We start from the raw sequence: 18,294 nt of genomic DNA on the forward strand, positions 1-18,294 counted from the left end.
TGGGGGCACTTTTTATTACATAGGTGAGATAGTCTCGTTTATAAACTTAACTTCTAATAGCATTTTACACTATTGACTGAGTTTCTCCATTAAACTCTGTTCTTGGGCACGACATCTTCCTGATTCTCCTATTTTGTTGGGCCCTTTTCTCTATTCCCTTCAGATGTTAGCCTTCATCAGGATCAGTTCTTCAGTCTTTCTGCTCTATATATTTTCACGGCCATGGCTTTACTAGTACATCTTAAAGTCTACAGAATCTGTATCTCCTATTCTGACTTTTTCTCCAACCTCTAGACTCATAAATCCAGTAACTTTCTAGTCATCTACTCTCGGATGTTCTATAGGCACCTCATATCAGCTCTTCGGCAAAACTGAACTCATTGTCTTCCTTGCTAAACTTGCTCTTCCAGCTGTGTTCTCTCTGTGGATTATGGCATCATCATTTACCCAGCAACTCAGGCCAGAAACCTCGGAATTTTTTATTGGAGTCCCGTCTCTTCCCGAGTCCCACCCCATGAAGTTCTGTTGATTGTACTTCTCATATATCTCTTGAATCTGTTCACCCTTCTTCATCCTCACTATCATTACCTTCTTTATATCCCAGTCATATCTAACCTACAGTACTGTAGCAACATACAGTCTGTCTCACTCATAACTCAACTAACCCATGGTAACAGTTTACTAAGTGTAGTACAGAATTCTCCACTTAGATGTTTCATTGTTACTTTAAACTTATTATGTCTCAAATTGAATTCATCATCTTCCTCTTCACAATAGCCTTAACCCTTCCCAACTTTTCCATCCCATTAATAGCATCTCTAATACATCCATTTTACCCTCTCCAATCTCTTCCTGACACTGCAATCAGAAAGATTATTCTAAGGAGCCAATCTGATCATGTCATTTCCTTGCTCAAAATCTTTATTCAGCATCTTCACATTGCCTCCAGAATAAAGCCTAAAGGGCCCTTTGTGATCTAACCCTTGCTTCCCTCCACCGACATATGGCCTCATTCCTTGCAATGCTATGCTACAGCTACTCACAATTATTTTTTAAGTTTCCAGAATGTAATACCTCTGCATCTTTTCACATACTGTTTCTGCCACCTGGAAGACCTTTCCCAATCTAATGCCTTTACCTAAGTCCTACTGCTCCATCATATTTCAGCTTAGATGCTACCTTCTGTGAAGGGATTTTCCTGACTGTTCTCCTCCCACCTGCTCAAATTAGGTGTGTATTCTGTGCTTCCAGAGCATTTTGTGCTTATCCCTATCTTAGCACCGAATCCTTGTATTCTAATAATTGTCAGTCTACCTATCTTTATTATATCCCCCAGTAGTCTTTAAGCTCCCTGGGGGCAGGAACCACATCTTAGGCACTGTTGTAGTCCCTGAAGTAAGGGCTTTTCATGCTTTATCTTGTTTAATCATCACAACAGTCATTTGTGGTGGGTACTACATCATTCCTATTTTACAAAATAAGTAAACTGAAGCAAAGAGTTTAAGAAACTTGTCCCAAGTTATCAAAACCAGGAAACCTGATACTAGAACCAGTCCCGTCACTAAATCTATTACCTTTAAATCCCTCCTCCACACAATTTGGCAGTGACCTGTCTAAAACACAGAACTGACAAGATTTCTTCTTTGTAATCCCCTCACTGGCTCCTATGCCTGCCTGCAAGCCATATTCTTGTCTACCTTCCTGGCCTGGTCTCCAGTGACTCCCCAGGACTCACTTGATCCTGCTACTGCAGAATCACCACAGATTCCCCAGTTTCATCCTTCTCTAAGTGTTGGTCCCTGTACAAAAATGCCCTTTCTCACCTTACCTTTCTGGAGAAATCCTGTTCCTCCTTCAGAATTTGCTCCATGAAACCTTTCCTGATCACTTTTTCCTTAAAAAGATTAATTAATTAATTTATTTATTTTGGTTGCGTCGGGTCTTCGTTGTGGTGCGACGGCTTCTCTCTAGTGGCGTGCGAGCTCAGTGGTTGTGGCACACAGGCTTAGTTGCTCCGTGGCATATGGGATCTTAGTTCCCTGACCAGGGATCGAACCCATGTCCCCTGCATTGTTAGGCGGATTCTTTACCACTGGACCACCAGGGAAGTCCCCAGATCACTCTTTTTTTGGTTTGTTTTTATGGCTGCACTATGCAGCTTGTGAGATCTTAATTCCCTGACCAGGGATTGAACCGGCCCGGCAGTGGAAGTGCTTCCTGGTCACTCTTTTCCCCATCCCATTGCAGGCAGTGGAATCCCGCCTCCACTTTCGGAAGCTATGTGACTTGGCCAAGTTACTGATTTAGTTTTCTCATTTGTATAATGGCAAGACTAAGACTACCTACTTTGTAGAACTGTTGTGAAGACTAAATGAGATGATGTCAACTGAGTACTTAGCAATGGGCTAGGTGCAATTACTATTAAATACTTGTTCCTATTCCTCTATGTAGCTGGGCTTCTACTGCTGCAAGTTTAACACTGCATATGATTTCCTCATGTGTAGTTTCCCCACCACAGTGGAATCCCCTTGAACGAAGCACCCACATATCACTTATATTTTAGCACAATGCCTGGCATATTACAGGCACTTATTAACTGATAAATTGAACCAATTTAATACTACCCATCTTTCAAGGCCCAGTTCAATCTCCATTTCTTTCACTAATATTTACCTAATGATTCCAGCCCTCTGAATTTCCCCTTCTCAGAATTCTTTTACCACTGACATGTATTATATGTAGAAGTGTTGTCTCAATGAGGCTTCAAGTTCTTTCAGGGCAGACACCATTTCTTATACTGTTTATCTGCCCAACAACTGCTAATATTTCCAATCGCAAAGTTAGAGTTCAACAATTATTGGGGTTGGCCAAAAAGTTCGTTTGGGTTTTTCCGGAAGAGGGTACAGGAAAACCCGAACGAACTTTTTGGCCAATCCAATACTTGTGAATTAAAATATTGCTGCCCAAGCATGGGCAGCCTCATCTTATCTTTATGAGTAAGTCACCTATCTCTAAGAAAATTCAGCTAACAACTCAGCTCCTGACCCTCCTTCTCTTAGCTTGTGGGAATTCTGCTTAGAACTACATTAATTTGGAGACTTCCCTGGAGGTCCAGTGGTTAAGCCTCTGTGCTTCCGCTGCAGGGGGCATGGGTTCAATCCTTGGTCAGGGAACTAAGATGCCGCATGCCAGGCGGGATCTTATTTATTTGGTTGCACCGGGTCTTAGTTGCCGGAGGCAGGCTCCTTAGTTGTGGCTCGCCGGCTCCTTAGTTGCGGCATGCAAACTCTTATTGTGGCATGCAAACTCTTATTGCGACATGCGAGTTGCGGCATGCATGTGGGATCTAGTTTCCTGACCAGGGATCGAACCTGGGCCCCCTGCCTTGGGAGCACGGAGTCTCATCCACTGCGCCACCAGGGAAACTCCCGCCACTTGGGATCTTATATTAATTTGCTTTTATTTGTATGCCACTGTCGTGTCTTAGCTTCCAAGGGAAGAGATCTTCCCTTTCCTTGTTAACCTCCCTCAAGGCCCAGTAGAGGGCACTATACACACAAGGGCTGCTAGTGTGGGTGCCACTGGCTGACTGTAGATATCGTCAATGGCAGTTCTCCGGGCTATTTTTCTTTTGCCTGTTTTTTCCATGCTAGGGCCACAACAGCTTAAAATAAATGCTGCTGGACAATAAAAATGGTGACTTCATCCTTGCCACCCTGCATATCAGATGGCTCAACTGAGAGGCTTGTCAGCACAATTATCACTCAACCATGTTGGAGGAGTAGAAGAACCCTTGAATCCACTCTTTGGAATAAAGATTTTAGAAAACACCAAGCTAAAATAATGGGCAGGAACAGCTATTTGAAGCACTTCAGAATCAGTCTTCCCTGACTGCCTAGCCCTACAGTATGGGAGTGAAGGAAAAGGAATGGCACATTTTAAACTGAAACAGAAATAGGAACAAACATTTCTTGGCACCCCAGGATCCCTAATGCTATACTTAAACCTAAGGGCCGGGGAAGCCAAGAATAATGGAAAAATCATATAAAAGCCTAGATATTAACTCAAGCTCTTCAGTAAACTAGCACTGCCACCTTGTAACTTATTTCTATATGTCAACTTCCGTTACCTGTATATTAAATGAAACTGCACTAACTAGATGATTCCACATCTTGAGACTTGCTGGCCTCATTCCCCAGCTGTAGCCACCTGGCAAACATAAAACTAGGGACTGGTTTTATGCTCAAAAAGAAGTCATGGGACTGGTTTAAGGGGAATAAGGATGAGAAGGCTCAGAAACCCCACCACAATAAACATTCATTTATCTCCTAGCTTTAAGATATAAAGTTTAGGGAAGTCCCTGGCAGTCCAGTGGTTAAGACTCCGTGTTTCCAATGCAGGGGGCGTGGGTTTCATCCCTGGTTGGGGAACTAAGATCCCATGTGCCACGTGACCAAAAGAAAAAAAAAAAAGAAATGAAGTACTAAAAACAACCCCAAAATGTGGAGACCAGAGAAAAATGGCTCTAATCGCTAAGTAAAAATTTTAAATGTTCTCTGTATAAAAAAACAGATATAAAGTTTATACCTTTTGAAGTATATGAACTTTTTCATGTATTTTCTTCCAGTTAGACAATAAACCCCACAAAGGTAGGGAATGCCTTTAATATATTTCTCCAAACTACCAGGCTCACTTAGTGTCTAGCATGCTGTTCAGAAAGGCTGATGGTTAGGAGGCATCACAATCCGCTGGCTAAATCAGGAGAGAGCAAGTCAGTATAACATCCTGAGTAGCTGAAAACTTATTTGGAAAGTTTCTGATTAAGAATGAGTTAGATACTGAGAACAACATTCCTTCTCTAGTTTAGAAGTACTCCTTCCCCTCAATATGATAGAGATTTCTCTGGAATATCTATGTCTCCTGGACCCTGTTTATCTTCCTTGATGCACACTCATTTGAGAAGCCAATCACATTTGGGAAAATACCATGATAAATTCTCCTGATCAAACTTGGGCAAATGGGCAAGTTTCAATCTTCACACATGGTAGATTGGTGTGAGAGGAGACAAGTGAGTTTGTTTCTCCTTGGGTAACATTTCTTTTGTATATTACAAGTAGTTTTAAACTTTTTTCAGTGGCAGGATTCCAGTGATGGTTAGGACATCATGAGGAAAGAAGTGACTCTGCCCCCTGCTGGCCACTAGCAGAAAGGCTTGAGTTCCTTTTGGCTTATTACTAGAGGTCACATTTCTCCTTCACAGACATGAGAACTTGTGAAGGAATGGAAGACTGAAAGGGAAAAGGAAGAGCAGGATTCCTTCTTTGCTTAGCCTGTACTGAGCTTTAGGTGTCAATAAACCATTTAGATCAAATACCGCAAACCCCTTATTTTGTGAGTCAAAACCTGAGGTGGCTGCATCTTCTGCATTAGCTACAGAAACAGTAGCTTGGACAGGAGTCAGGAAAAGTCCTGGTCTATATGCCAACGTCCCTGCTCCCTCTCCGTAAATTAGGGAACGGGGAACCCAGACACATCCCACATGAAGGGCCCCTGTTCCTTAGAAACTCAGGGCCCCACACTGGCTTCTCCCCTTGAATGGTGTCTTCAGTATTGTTTTCTTCCCTTTCCCCAAACCCCAATAAAACACACCAACTGCTTCAGAGTATTTCTGGGTTGGGTTTTTTTTGTGGGTCTTCTTTTGTTTTTTATTTCAAACTGAAAAAGTCCTCTGGGCTCTGTGGGGCTCCCCACGCTCATGGCCCCCTTCTCCCATGCTCACTGCCCTTCTTCCCGCAGCAAATCTATTTCAAGGACAGCACTTTTTTTTAATGAATAATTGAGTTCTCAGCTTGCTCTGCAGAACCAGAGGAGCTGTCTGCATCTTTCATAATTAGATGGTCAGTTTCTTTTATCTGACACCAGGTCCCCAGCCACATCCAAGCAAACAAGGCATTCTTCTACAGAGCTGAATTAGAGCCTCTCATCTTTTGTCCATTTTACTTCCTCCTCCTCACACCCACCCCACACCAGCCACATGGTTAAGGAGGATAGTCAAGAATGTTTTTATCAACTCCAAGCCCTAATTCATATTCCCCCAAATCTCCCACTCCACCCTCCCAACCCCCCACCCCACCCCCAGGATTTCACTGAGATGTCTCCCAACAATTATTTGGAGAAAAAGGAAAAACAAAAAAGGTTCAAGGTCTTGGTGCTCAGCCCAAGGGGCTCCATGCGCTGGGACACCGACGGGCAGGGGCTTCTGCCTCTCCAGCCCGCGCCCGAGCCACCTCCTGACCCCTGGCTGCAAAAGCAGGGAGGGGCAGGAGCCAGCACAGGACCCAGGGGGGCAGCGTCTCAGGATCTGGCGGAGCCCCGGGCAGCATCATTCAACTTGGCCACTGCGGACGAACACAGAAGAAAAAGAAAACACTGTCAAGCAATAAGGGAAAGAACCCTAAGTTCCACCCCAGTCTCTACCCCATCACTCTTCCACACTTAACAATCATTAGGGCTACCTGGCACATGTCTCAATCCTATCCAGAGAGTTGTTTAAAAAAAAAAAAAGAGAATTTCAGTCTTTTCCTGTCTTCAATACAAAATGTTCTCTGTCTTTTTGGAGATACCCACGAAAACAAAAACAAAAACAAATTCTTTAGACAAGATCAAGATAACTGGAGGTTTTCAGGGGTGTAAGCTGCCTGGCTCAGAGCAGGCTTGGTTTCAGAGGCATGGCCAGAGCCACTTGCAGCAGCGGAGACAGACTGGGGGCACAGTGATCAGGTGGTAACTGCACGGAGGTCAGGGCCAGACAGCACACATGTTGTTCTGAGTGGACTCAATAATCTAGGTTTAATCAAAGCAATTTGGATTTGGATTTTGAAATGACCCTTCTTTATCATGGAAGCTATGTACTTCACGCTGTGGAAACAGGTGGCATATACAGAACGCAGCTTGCTTCTTTGTTTTCTTAGCCTTGAAGATGACCAGGTGGAGAGAGAGACCAACAGTTTTTCTGATTTCCCTATTTCTTCTATTCCTTCCTAAAAACCAGACTCACTGTGGCCTCAGTCTTGAGGAGTCATACTGACCGACAGAGAAAGCAGCTCAGACAGAAAAGAAAAGAATACAAAATTTGAGAAGATCGGAGGTGAAGAAAACGTACAAAATTATATATATATTTATATATATAATAACATGACATATCTATGTACAACATGTCTGGGACAGTTGAGGAAACTATACAAGGATGTTCAGCATTTTCCCCTTCCCACATGGACTTTAGACTAAGGAAGACAGCATGAGGAAATGGAGCAAGAAACACAAAAATTATATACAATTACAAGTGACAACCAAGGAGTTTGGGGGCCAGGGAATCACAGGATCCTGCTCTCTCCATTCCCTCCTCACCAACTTTTTCCTATCCAATCTGAATGATGGCCTGAAAAGTGAATGGCTGGTCAGGAAAGCAGTAGAGACACGCCCTAACCCCCCCACAAGTGCATTAGCAAGTTCATCAGTCGTCCTCATCAGGCCAGATGTGTGGTACATCAGAACTGGTGAGCTGAGAGGGCAAGAGAGGATTATAGAATCTTCCCCTCCTGAACGGCTAGTTCACACCCTGCTCTCTCTGTGATAACTAGCAGGCTGCATTCAGTAACATTCAGGCCAAGCCAGTGATAACTAGATTGATGATGCTGGCCACCTGCAGCCCCTTTCCTCCACCTGGTTCACGATCGCATTGCTACTTCTCAGAGCACAGGAGCTGGGTTACTGGGCTCTAGGAAGACAGAGGATTTCTCAGTCTCCTTCTCCTTCTCCCTAACCACCTTCCCCAGCTTCCTCCAAGGTGATTCATCTCCTGAGAACCTGCTGCTCCAGCCCTGCAGTAGCACTAAGCCCTGGAGGCTCCCTCAGTTCATCCCTTTTCTTCTTGTCTCCCTAACAATACACCTGGCAGCTGATAACATCTGAAATATGGGACTCCAAATGTGCATGACTGAGCATGTTTCTTCAGGCCCACAGCTTGGCTGCCAGAGCAGCTTTTAGCAGCAAGGGCCCAGATTGTAGGAAAGCAGGTGAGGGCAGAGGCAAGAGCTTTCCTGGCTAGCTTCTTAGAATTTTTTTTCTTGACCCTCAAGACCATGATACTTATGAGGCCCTCTTGCCTGAATTTATAACCCCCAAACCTCAACTTCTCTCCCCATGTAGTCTTCAAATAGTTCCCCTCTGTAGGCTCACCTATGGGCCTTCCTCACTTTTGGCTTTACAATGAACAGCACAGTTTTTTTCAGGATTTTAGAATCAGAATCAATCTTATCTATATTCAACTGTTTTACAGAGGTGGAAATAGAAATCCAGAGAGGTTAAATGACTTGACCAAGGTTACATGTCAATTCTGCCTAGACTGAGTGGAACTAGAACCCAGATACCTTGACTCTTAACCCAGTGTTCTTTCCACTATCCCATGATACTTTCAAAAAGCAACATGCTGGAAGAGAGAGAGAAGGTGCCCATTTTATGTGAATTATATCCTCCAATCTTTACATTATTTAAGAACCAGGGCAAACTGTAAAAGACACTGACTGAGTAAAGGAGGTTAAGTGGGCATTATAGTTTTAGGCAAGCAAATCAGTTTTTCTTTTTGAGGCTTCTCTAAACCTGCCATAATGGAAACATGAAGCAGTAGCAGCCCAAGGGACAAAACACATAAAGCACAGAAAACAGATCCCATTCAATCTATCTTTCCCAACCATGTCAGGTTAGCCTTGGGATGTTAAACCTGTCATATTATTCCCAAGGCCTAGCCTAACCAGTTTTGGGATATTCTCTTCCAAAAGTAGAAGTCACATCTCCCCAGTTTTTTGTACAAAAGAAAAAGAGTTTGCAGCATTATCCAATCCTAGTCTCCTATTTCTGAGCCCCTACCTGGGCTACATGAGGGTGTGGAAATCTCAATTTATCCAAAGAAATGAACTCAGAGCCTCTCTTCAGCCCACATTACCTTCTCAGCAGCCCCCAGGAGAATCACAGTCATTTCTGGCTAGCAAGCTGAGAAGATATAACTAGGTGCCCATTCCATCCCTGCCTATGATATACAAAAGTCCAGTGGGTGAGGAAGGGGAGCAGAAGGGGGCCCCGGTTACCCCGCAAGCTTGCTGGTGACGAGTGAGGACTTTCTCTGGGGCAGATCCTGTGGGGTGGGGATGTGGTCACCAGTCACCAGGTTCTTGTCTGGTCCTGCACTTGGCAGCTGCTTATTCTTCATCTTGGCTTTGGCCATGTTGTAGTCTCCTGAGTCAAAGTACTTTTGCTAAGAGATAAGAGGGAGGTTTAGGTGAGTGAGGAGCTCTGGTCTTCCTCAAAAACAAGGAGACTCACATCCACTATAAACCTTCATCCACGCTCAGATCTTTCAAGTCTCTTCTGGATTAGTCTCATGCATACAGAGCTTAGCATTAATTACATTTACTTACGTCTCCTCCCCAGTGTGTTCTGACTTTTTCAGGTATGGAAGCAGTTTCCCAGCTAGGGTGTTATTTTTGGAGTTAAGAGAGAGCTCCTACATCCTCTGTACCCACATCTTTTGTAGCCCCATGAGTACAGGATGGTTCAATCAAATTATTGACTTTATTCACTAAGGCTTATAAGGACCTATTAGCCTCCAATGGGCTTGGTGCTGGGGAAACAGAAATGAATAAGATACATAGAAGGGTTGATCTGGGGCTATCAGCAGGAGATCAACCTCAAGCTAACAACCTCAAAATTAAAAATTATTCTCTCAGACTATGAATAGAAACTGGGCTTGTTCATGAGAATGTACTTTCCTCTGACTGCAAGCACTCCCACACATGTTCCATGGCTCTGACAGCCTGCCCACGCCTGCCTTGCTTACAGCAAGGTAAACTGCAAATCAGCAACACATCATCATCTGTGACTAAGACTCAGTAACCGGGATTCTCCACAGGAATCTGCTTCCCTCTCCATTTCATCCACATAGAGAAACACACTCCAGGTTAATGACATACAATCCCTCAGTCAGCTTTCAGTACCTCTGAGGACTGAGAAACCTGATCAGGAGCTAGATGGCTATGAAGGTAAGACTCTGCCTTGGGAGAAGGACCATTCTGGACAGGAAAAATAAGTCTCTTCAGGGAGCATAGTTAGTAGTTGGTGCTAACTTCAAGGGTCTAAAGACATCTACTATTCATTTCAAGTTGAGGATATCTGTAGGACAGATGGGCTGATCTTTTTCTGAAATGACACACCCCAAAATTTAGCTCTAATCCTAAATGTGCAATCCTAAAACTCCCACCATCCAAACAGGCAAATGTCTGGAGGCTGTCAGCATTCCAGACTCTAACATCCTTCCCTCACTCCCCCAACCCCATACCCAAATGCCCCTACATTAAGCCTTAATATCCCACGTGGGAAATCAGAAGATAACTGATACCATTTCAGGGATTTACAATATTTGCCTTGCTTTTTACAAGTTTCTAATTTTTCTCTACTACTGCCCCACAACAAAACCTTCATATCAGTGTTCAGGAGAACTTCCACAGATCTCATCCCTAAGGCCCCCTTTGGCTCCGAAGTAAGAGGGTAAGAGATTGTGCCCCGTACCCCTTTCTGGAGTCTCTTCATGAGGAAGTCGGAGCCTCCAGGCTTTTGTCCTAGGCTTGGATATTTGGCCTTTAGCTTTGCCTCCTCGGCTCTCTCAGGGAGCATACCTTCTTTCTCCTGTGTGTCCTGGAGGAAACAAACGGGCCAACAAAATTAAACACTAAGAAGCAACTGCTTCTAATATCTGATAACTTTTATACTATTACCTTTTCCTGGAGGTCTACCCATTAGTAAACATGCTATTTCCACTCTGTTCTTAAATAAAGCTAGACCTCTGTTCAGATCCCTAAAGCTCAAGATGACTGTATTGTGAGAAGAAAAGATAAGTTGCTTCTCACACGAAACCCAGGGAACCACCCCAGTGACCTGTGAGTGACCTATACCTAAACCTAAACACAATACTTCACTCAAAGAGCAAGCAATATCTCACTCAGAACAGAAGCTAGGAAAGACAGAGAAAAGAGCTAGCAGGGCTTCTGGTGATACAAAATTAGTATCAAAGTTCCCTAGCTGTCCCTAAAACACAGTACAGGTCAAATGGGAAATCAAGGGGGATAACTGCTGAGATGTTCCCTCCTAAGCTAGTCAGCAAATAAGTCTCTCTACGGAGGAGGCTAGCTATGTAGCCATCTCCAGACATCTCCACCTTAGTAATGGGACAGCATTGCTTCCATAAACACTGTAGTAGGAAGGTGACAGGTAAACAGAGATTAAAATGACACTTTTTAACCTCAAGAAAATTAAGGTACAGTAGGTTCACTAGTATTTACCTACCAGCTTTGCCAAAAAATCAACACCTTCCCTAGTGACAGAAGTTTGGGGAACATGCCAAGAGCTCAATTAGCTTGCGGGGGCTCTTACTGTTGCTGTTACTCTCTGCTTGCTTTTTGTAGGCCCTGCTGCCCTTTTCTTTACTGACTTTTTAAAAAAGGACATGAAGCCAATTTGTGGCTCTTTTTAGTGGAATTACATTCCCTTCCCTTGAAAACCTCGCAGAGACACAACACCAGGTGTATTTCATGAACCCGAATCCAGTACTAAATGTTATACGTCAAATACAAACCCCCAAAGAGGGTGGCGTGTTTTCATCACAGAACTGCGGGTTAACTAAGTCCCACTACCTTGGAAGTCGGGGGGGAATATGGTGGCGTCTTTCTTGTCACGACTCTGTCGGCGTCTTTTCTAGGTTTAACCTCCATTATTCTGTTTGGAACTCTAGTCCTCTTCAATTTTGTAAGGTCCTATTTGAAGGTGGGCAACAGGCCATCTCCAGCGGTCAAAACAGGTCTCTTTGAGAAAGTTGCCGCCTTAAACTAGCCATGATAATAATTACTCTTCTCCCTTCCCCCAGTGCTGGTCCTTTTTAAACGTCTTTACCTCGACTTGTATCTTTCTGGGGATTTAGAACGCAAGCCCCAGCCTAGTGGTTGGGTCATTTTACCCCTACTAACCAATAACACACATCTCATCCCGGGACCACCAACCCCTTTCATTCACCCAGTCTTTCTAAACACCCGCCCCGCGCCCAGGCTCGGCCAATTATAGCACAACTTCAATGAGTTGAGCGGTAGGTCTACTGGCCAATCAAGAAGAGAACCGTATTGATTGACAATCCACCCAGCTAACCAGCGCCAAAGCAGCAGTCCGTACTGAAGCTCACCCTGCATGACGCAAGAAGTGGCCAACCCCTGCAGAGCCCGAGACCATGGCGACCAATCCGCACTGGTGGGAGACCGTCTCCCGCCCCATCACGGTCGCCCCCAGCTCGCCCACCGCACCCCCTCCATTTCACCTGCTTCTCCTCGCCAGTCTCCTCCGCAGGGTTCTCCTCCTCTTGTTTCTGGGACATGGCGGGACCGGGACTGTGGAGTGTAGGGGACCCAGGAAGTCACCCGGAGAAGGGAAGGGGGAGGGGAAACGGGACAACCTGCGCTGCTGCTTCGGCTCCTGTCACTAGGGTTGCTCAGTCAAAATGGCGGCTCTTGCCTGTGACGTTGAGGCCGCCCCTTCCTATGGGAGCCAATGGGAGCGGGGTAGATAGGGCAATGACGTAACGACCTACCAATAGTTGCTGGCTAAATGTGGGGTCTATGGAGGCGACGGGCAAGCTGGAAGGCCAACCTGGAAAGAGAGTGACCCACAAGGGCCAATTGGAAGCCCTTGGGGGATGTGAGGGGGTGGTGCTGGTAGCTCTGGCATTTTTGCTCCTTTGATGGGGTCAGACTTCCTTCGGCTCCACCGCCCTGCGCCCAGGAGGCTTTGCTGAGCTTCAAATTGGAGAGCGAAATGATGGAAACCTTTTATTTCCAGGTGAAGAGGATTACGCTTTGCGCAGTGTTAGCAGAAAATGATCAATCACCAGAAAATAATTAAGAGGTCAGACACACTATTCCAATGTGTCACTTGGGGTGTGGAATGGAGAGACTGAGTCATCTTGCGGAACACAAATGGCTTACGTTTCATGATTTAACTCATGTACAGTTTTTTACTTGTTCACAGTCATCCCATGGAGACTTGAGCTCCTTGAAACAGTACAGGTCTAGGTACCTGGTAAACTTTAGTAAATACTTGCTAACGTATCCTGAGTCACAGTTCAACAATATTTTTTGAGCGTCTATTTGAAGACGGTACTGTTTTAGTTTTACAGGGGTTACATATGTAGTAAGGCAGTCTCTGCCATAGAAAGTTTAGTGGGCTTGTAAAGTTTAGTGGGCTTGTGGGGAGGGTTTTCACAGTGTGCCAGGTGTACCTTAAATCCTCAAGGTTAAATAGACACGTCTTCCTAGAGTGTTAGTCAAAAAGCACTACATTTTTATATTAAAAGTCTAATACTTTTAATATAAAATAACACTGAAAAATTCATATTAAATTTTAATTTTCCAGGCAGCCTGTTGTGACAGATAGCCTTGGGGCTGTTCATTTTCCTGTATAATTAGGTACACTTCTAATGGAAAAGTTTGAGAAGCATAGAATACACAGATTATTATCATACAAGGCAAAATCTGGTCAGCATTGAAGTAAAACTATTAATAAAATGGTATAGGGGTTCAAAGGAAGGTTCATATTCAGTTTAGGGTCCCCCCACAAAAATAGACTTTGTGATGGAGGTGGGTATTTGAAATCAGCTTTAAAGAATTTAGGAGTTTGCCAGGTAAAGGTGAAGGAAGGGTATTCTAGGTGATGGGGTCAGCATGAAGGCTAGAAAAATAGAACTGAGTCCAGAACATGGAGGACTCTGAATGCCAGGATAAGGAACTAGTGAATAATTTAGTTATCCAGGGGAGACATTTAAGGGTTTTAGGCCAGACAGTGGCAGATCAGAACTGTTCATTAAGAAGATTAATCTAGTGGTAATGAATAAAAATCATTCAGAATTCCAACCAGAAAGATAGTGGGGGTGGACAGTCTAGCCAGGAGTCCACTCCAATACTCTGGGTAGGAGATAATTAGGATTTAAACTAGAAACGTGATAGTTTAGAATGGAAAACAGTGAACCTAATAGAGTCTGTGGCAATGTAATCTACTAGATTAGCAGCTGATTGAATATAGGGAATGAGGAGACCATGTGCCTCAAGGTGACTCTTTGTAGAAACAAATTCAAGAAGAGGAGTTGATTTGGAAATGGAATTGGAAGCAGAGAGAAAATGAGGTGCTCAGTTTTGAAATCATTGACTTTAAAAGCCAGTGAGCCATTTGGTGGAGATATCCAGGCAATGAAGACTTAGGTTAAATGACCTCTGAGATCTCCATAGCTGAAATTTTAGCGTTCTAGGAAATATAGATCTGGAGTTTGGAATAAAAGTAGTAGCCAAATATGAATGAAATTTGGACTTCTTCACATAACTATAAATAAAGTTGTGGAATTAGATGGGATCAACAAAGGAGAAAGTAGGAAAAAAAAGAAGTCCCAAGACAGAAACCTGGGGAAAAGTTGGCAAGGGACACAGAGACAAATGATCAGAGTAGTAAGAAGAAAGAAGTAACAGAGAAGTTAAAGTTGAAGGGGGCAAAAGCTAATTGCAAGTGGTTAAAGAGTGAAGAGGTGGTAGCAATATTTAACAATAAAGCAAAGAAAGGAATGAGGACAATGAACAGAAGAGGAAGCAGCAGAGGACTTTCTTTTTTTGGAGAGTAGGAAAGATTTAAGCAAGTTTTAAAAAAGGGGAAGGGCTAATTGAGAGAAAAACTAAAACATAATTAACTACTTTAAAGAGGAGATAAATAATTAAAGTCTCATAGAAAACAAACTTATGGTTACCAAAAAGGAAAGAGGGGGGAGGGATAAATTAGGAGTTTGGGACTAACAATATACACACTACTATGTACAAAATAGATAACCAACAAGGACCTACTGTATAGCACAGGGAACTATACTTAATAGTTCGTAATAACCTATAAGGGAAAAGAATCTGAAAAAGAATACACACACACACACACACACACACACACACACACACACATGCATAACTGAATCACTCTGCTGTATACCTGAAACTAACACAACATGGTAAATCAACTATACTTCAATTAAAAAAAAAAGTTAAAGTCTCAGGAGATCATTAGATCAGGAGAGAGAGGGAGACAGGTTGGCTTTGGCCACTGAAAAGGAAGAATGGGAAGGGAAATGTACAGAGAGATTTTGAGGTGGCTAAACATTTAGAGAAGTCATATTGAATGGACTTGCTTTTCTGAGGTTAGTCTTTTGAGAATAAAAAGGATGATGGGTGGGATAGAGGATCTAGGAAAAATGGGGTAGAAACTGTGCTATAGAAAATGACAATGATGCAAAACAGCAAGAAAGATCTACCTGAGATTAGATAAGAGTGAATGTGTAGTAGTCCTAATCAGCATGGCTTTGTGACTTTGGTCAGTAACTCCTGGCTGCCTTGGGATGGAGAAAACAAACAGCCTGAGTTAATTAACCAGGATGAAGGACTGGTTAAGAAGGAACAGTGGAGGGAGGACAATGAGGAAGTCTAGAATGGTTTGCCAGTTTGTTGAAATAGCTGACTGTGGCATCTAGGCTCTTTAGGAAAGACAGAATGAGACTGATGAACTGGGAGGAGTGGAAAAGAGTTGAAGAACTGGTTATGAGGCAGATGAAGCTCAGATTTGGTGGGAATGAGTGAGAGGCAGATGAATAGGAAGTTGCAGCGAGAGGGAAATTTCAGTTTGTATCTGGGAAGGTGGAGACATTAGGTTATGGTGAGCTCTAGCCTATAATAATTATAATTGGTGCCAGATATGGCTATAGTAGTCACTGTTGATACAATCAAGCAAATGTGAAGTACAAAATTTGAAGTTCCAGAGCATGATAGGGAAGGTGGTTAGGACAGGGTGTCTGCGACCCATATGTTGGAATGAGCTATAGGTCACCAATACGTGTATTTAAGTATATAAGGTACCACATTGTGTGGAAGTAACTATAATATTAGGTAATGTATGACACTTACCAAATGAGTTGTATTTCTAAGTGTCTCAAAGATCATTTCTGGCTGAGCTGGTCAAGGAATGTTTTAGATGTTAGAGAACCTAAACTGGGACTATGAGGATGAATAGGAAAATTGGAGATTAGCAGGAGCGGGGAGGAAAGGAAGACAATTTAGAGGACCACCCTATCTTATAAAAGTTTAGAGGGTGACTGACTCCTGACTGAGGAGAAAGTATCTATAGCAAGAGTTTCTAGAGGGAGTGAGATCCTGCTAGCCCAGCAAGACTCCTCTTTCATCCAACAAATTTCATTGAGCACTCATTACGTGTTATGTATTGTGCTGGGCATGTTACCAAACAAAACTTGGGTCTGCTGTGCTTGGGATGCACAGCAAAGCCAATATACTGACACTGGGTTGTGATGAAGAAAAGTACAGTGTTTATTGCAGGGCACCACACAGAAGAATGGGTAGTTAGTGTTCAAAGGACCCAAACCTCCCTAGCCCCCATGGCTTTCAGAGAAGAGTTTTAATGCCAGTGTGAGGGAGAGGGTCATAGGTTGTGTGATCAGCTCCTACACAATTCTCTAATTGGTGATGGTGAGGTAACATGGTGATGTTTTGTGAATCTCAGTCATCAACCTTCTGGTTCCAACTGGTCTGGGGTCTGTGTGCTGGTGGTCAGCATGCAGTTAACTTTCTCTGCCTGGTGGGGATTTTAGTATCTGAAAAAGAACTCAAGGATATGGCTCAGGATATTATCTATAGCCCTTGAGAAGGAACTAAAGGTCCTTGACTTTATGGCTAAACTATTATTTTGTCTTGCTTGACTGATTTCCTTTGTTTCTGCATTTCTCACTTTTCTTGATTAAATTTGCTCTTTGGAACTTGGAGAAGGCCTAGGAGGCTAAAGCTTTCCTATAAACAAGAGGTGAGGGACACAGTGGGATCTGTCCCTGAGAAGGCCCTGCAAGTTCCTGCTCGATTTCAGGCACCATGGATGGATGCAAAGATAAAGGTCAGTCCCTGCCTTCAAGCTGTTCACAGATGAGTAAGAAGATAAGAGATGAAGACAGTTTACACGGGCGAAGACTATTAAAAGCAGCTTCTTGGAGGAGATGACATTTAAGGAAGTATAGGAATACTCAAGGTTAGAAAAAAAGGGAGTGTGGAGAAGACCTTTTCAAGCAGAAGGAGCCTCATGTGAAAAGACATAGAGCCATAAGTAACTCCATGTTCTGGATCCTTGGTTCTCAGACTCGGTTGATTAGAAGTTCCCAGGGAACTTTATACAGATTTCCTCAGCCCTCTTTCACCCCAGTTGAATCAGCATCTCTGGGCTGGGGCCTGGAAATCTATACTTTTAAAAAGCTCCCTAAGGAGAGACTGCAAATAAGGCTGATTTGGAACCCCTGTGGAGCAGCAAGACATGACACTGTTCAGGTTGTTGGGGTCCTGGGGAGACTTGTAAGTCATGCTAAAGTGTTGGGGTTTCATGAAGCCAAAGGGGGAACCTCTGATTTCAAGCTGGGAAATGGTATTGTTAGACTTGGGATTTGGAAAGATATAACTGTGGTAGTGTTGCAGCAAGAAGAGAAATGAGACTTTTCTGATAAACAAAGAAAACAAGAGGGGACTTCCCTGGTGGTCCAGTGGTTGAGAATCTGCCTTCCAGTGCAGGGGACGTGGGTTCGATCCCTGGCCCGGGAACTAAGATCCCACATGCCGCGGAGCAACTAAGCCCGTGTGCCGCAACTACTAAGCCTGCTTGCTCTGGAGCCTGCGTGACACAACGAAGAGCCCGTGCGCCGTAACTAAGACCCGATGCAGCCGGATTAATTAATTAATTAATTTTAAAAAAAGAAAACAAGGGAACAGTGAACAGGCTAGAGAAGAAACAAACTGGCCTGAAAGAGTCAATCACTCCTAGTTTTATTTTAACTGTTACTAATCTATAGTGTCTGTAACTAGATTTGTACTTCATGAAGCTAACCTATCACTCCTTAACACTATGTGAATTACACCCTGCACTCCCCTGTAGCAAATCACCCCTTGTAGCATTTGCATTTCAGAAAGAAGGTTGCAGGCGGATAACCCAGAGACAAACGGACCCAATTACTGGGCTTGCCTGAGCCAGCTGTGACTGTTTTGAACTAACTCAGGAAGAAGAAGAATACAAGAGCTTTATTACTAGAGCCTTATCACCTACCATAGACTATGAGCCCTGGCTATATAACCTCTCTCA

The 18,294-nt window shown here is 43.6% G+C and overlaps 1 protein-coding gene across 1 annotated transcript; it reads right to left on the reverse strand.

Annotated features, from left to right (window-relative positions):
• Positions 1–5,663: 5,663 nt before the first annotated feature.
• On the reverse strand, positions 5,664–12,617 carry ENSA (endosulfine alpha). Its single transcript, XM_007463518.1, has 4 exons — positions 12,413–12,617; positions 10,621–10,746; positions 9,144–9,310; positions 5,664–6,398 (listed from the first exon to the last, which is right to left on the reverse strand). Exons 1-4 carry the CDS (start codon positions 12,467–12,469, stop codon positions 6,383–6,385), a joined length of 366 nt encoding a protein of 121 aa, XP_007463580.1. The 5' UTR covers positions 12,470–12,617; the 3' UTR covers positions 5,664–6,382.
• Positions 12,618–18,294: the final 5,677 nt, after the last annotated feature.

The sequence above is a fragment of the Lipotes vexillifer genome, unplaced genomic scaffold, assembly GCF_000442215.2.
Source record: "Lipotes vexillifer unplaced genomic scaffold, Lipotes_vexillifer_v1.1 scaffold1034, whole genome shotgun sequence".
Lineage (NCBI taxonomy): Eukaryota > Metazoa > Chordata > Mammalia > Artiodactyla > Lipotidae > Lipotes > Lipotes vexillifer.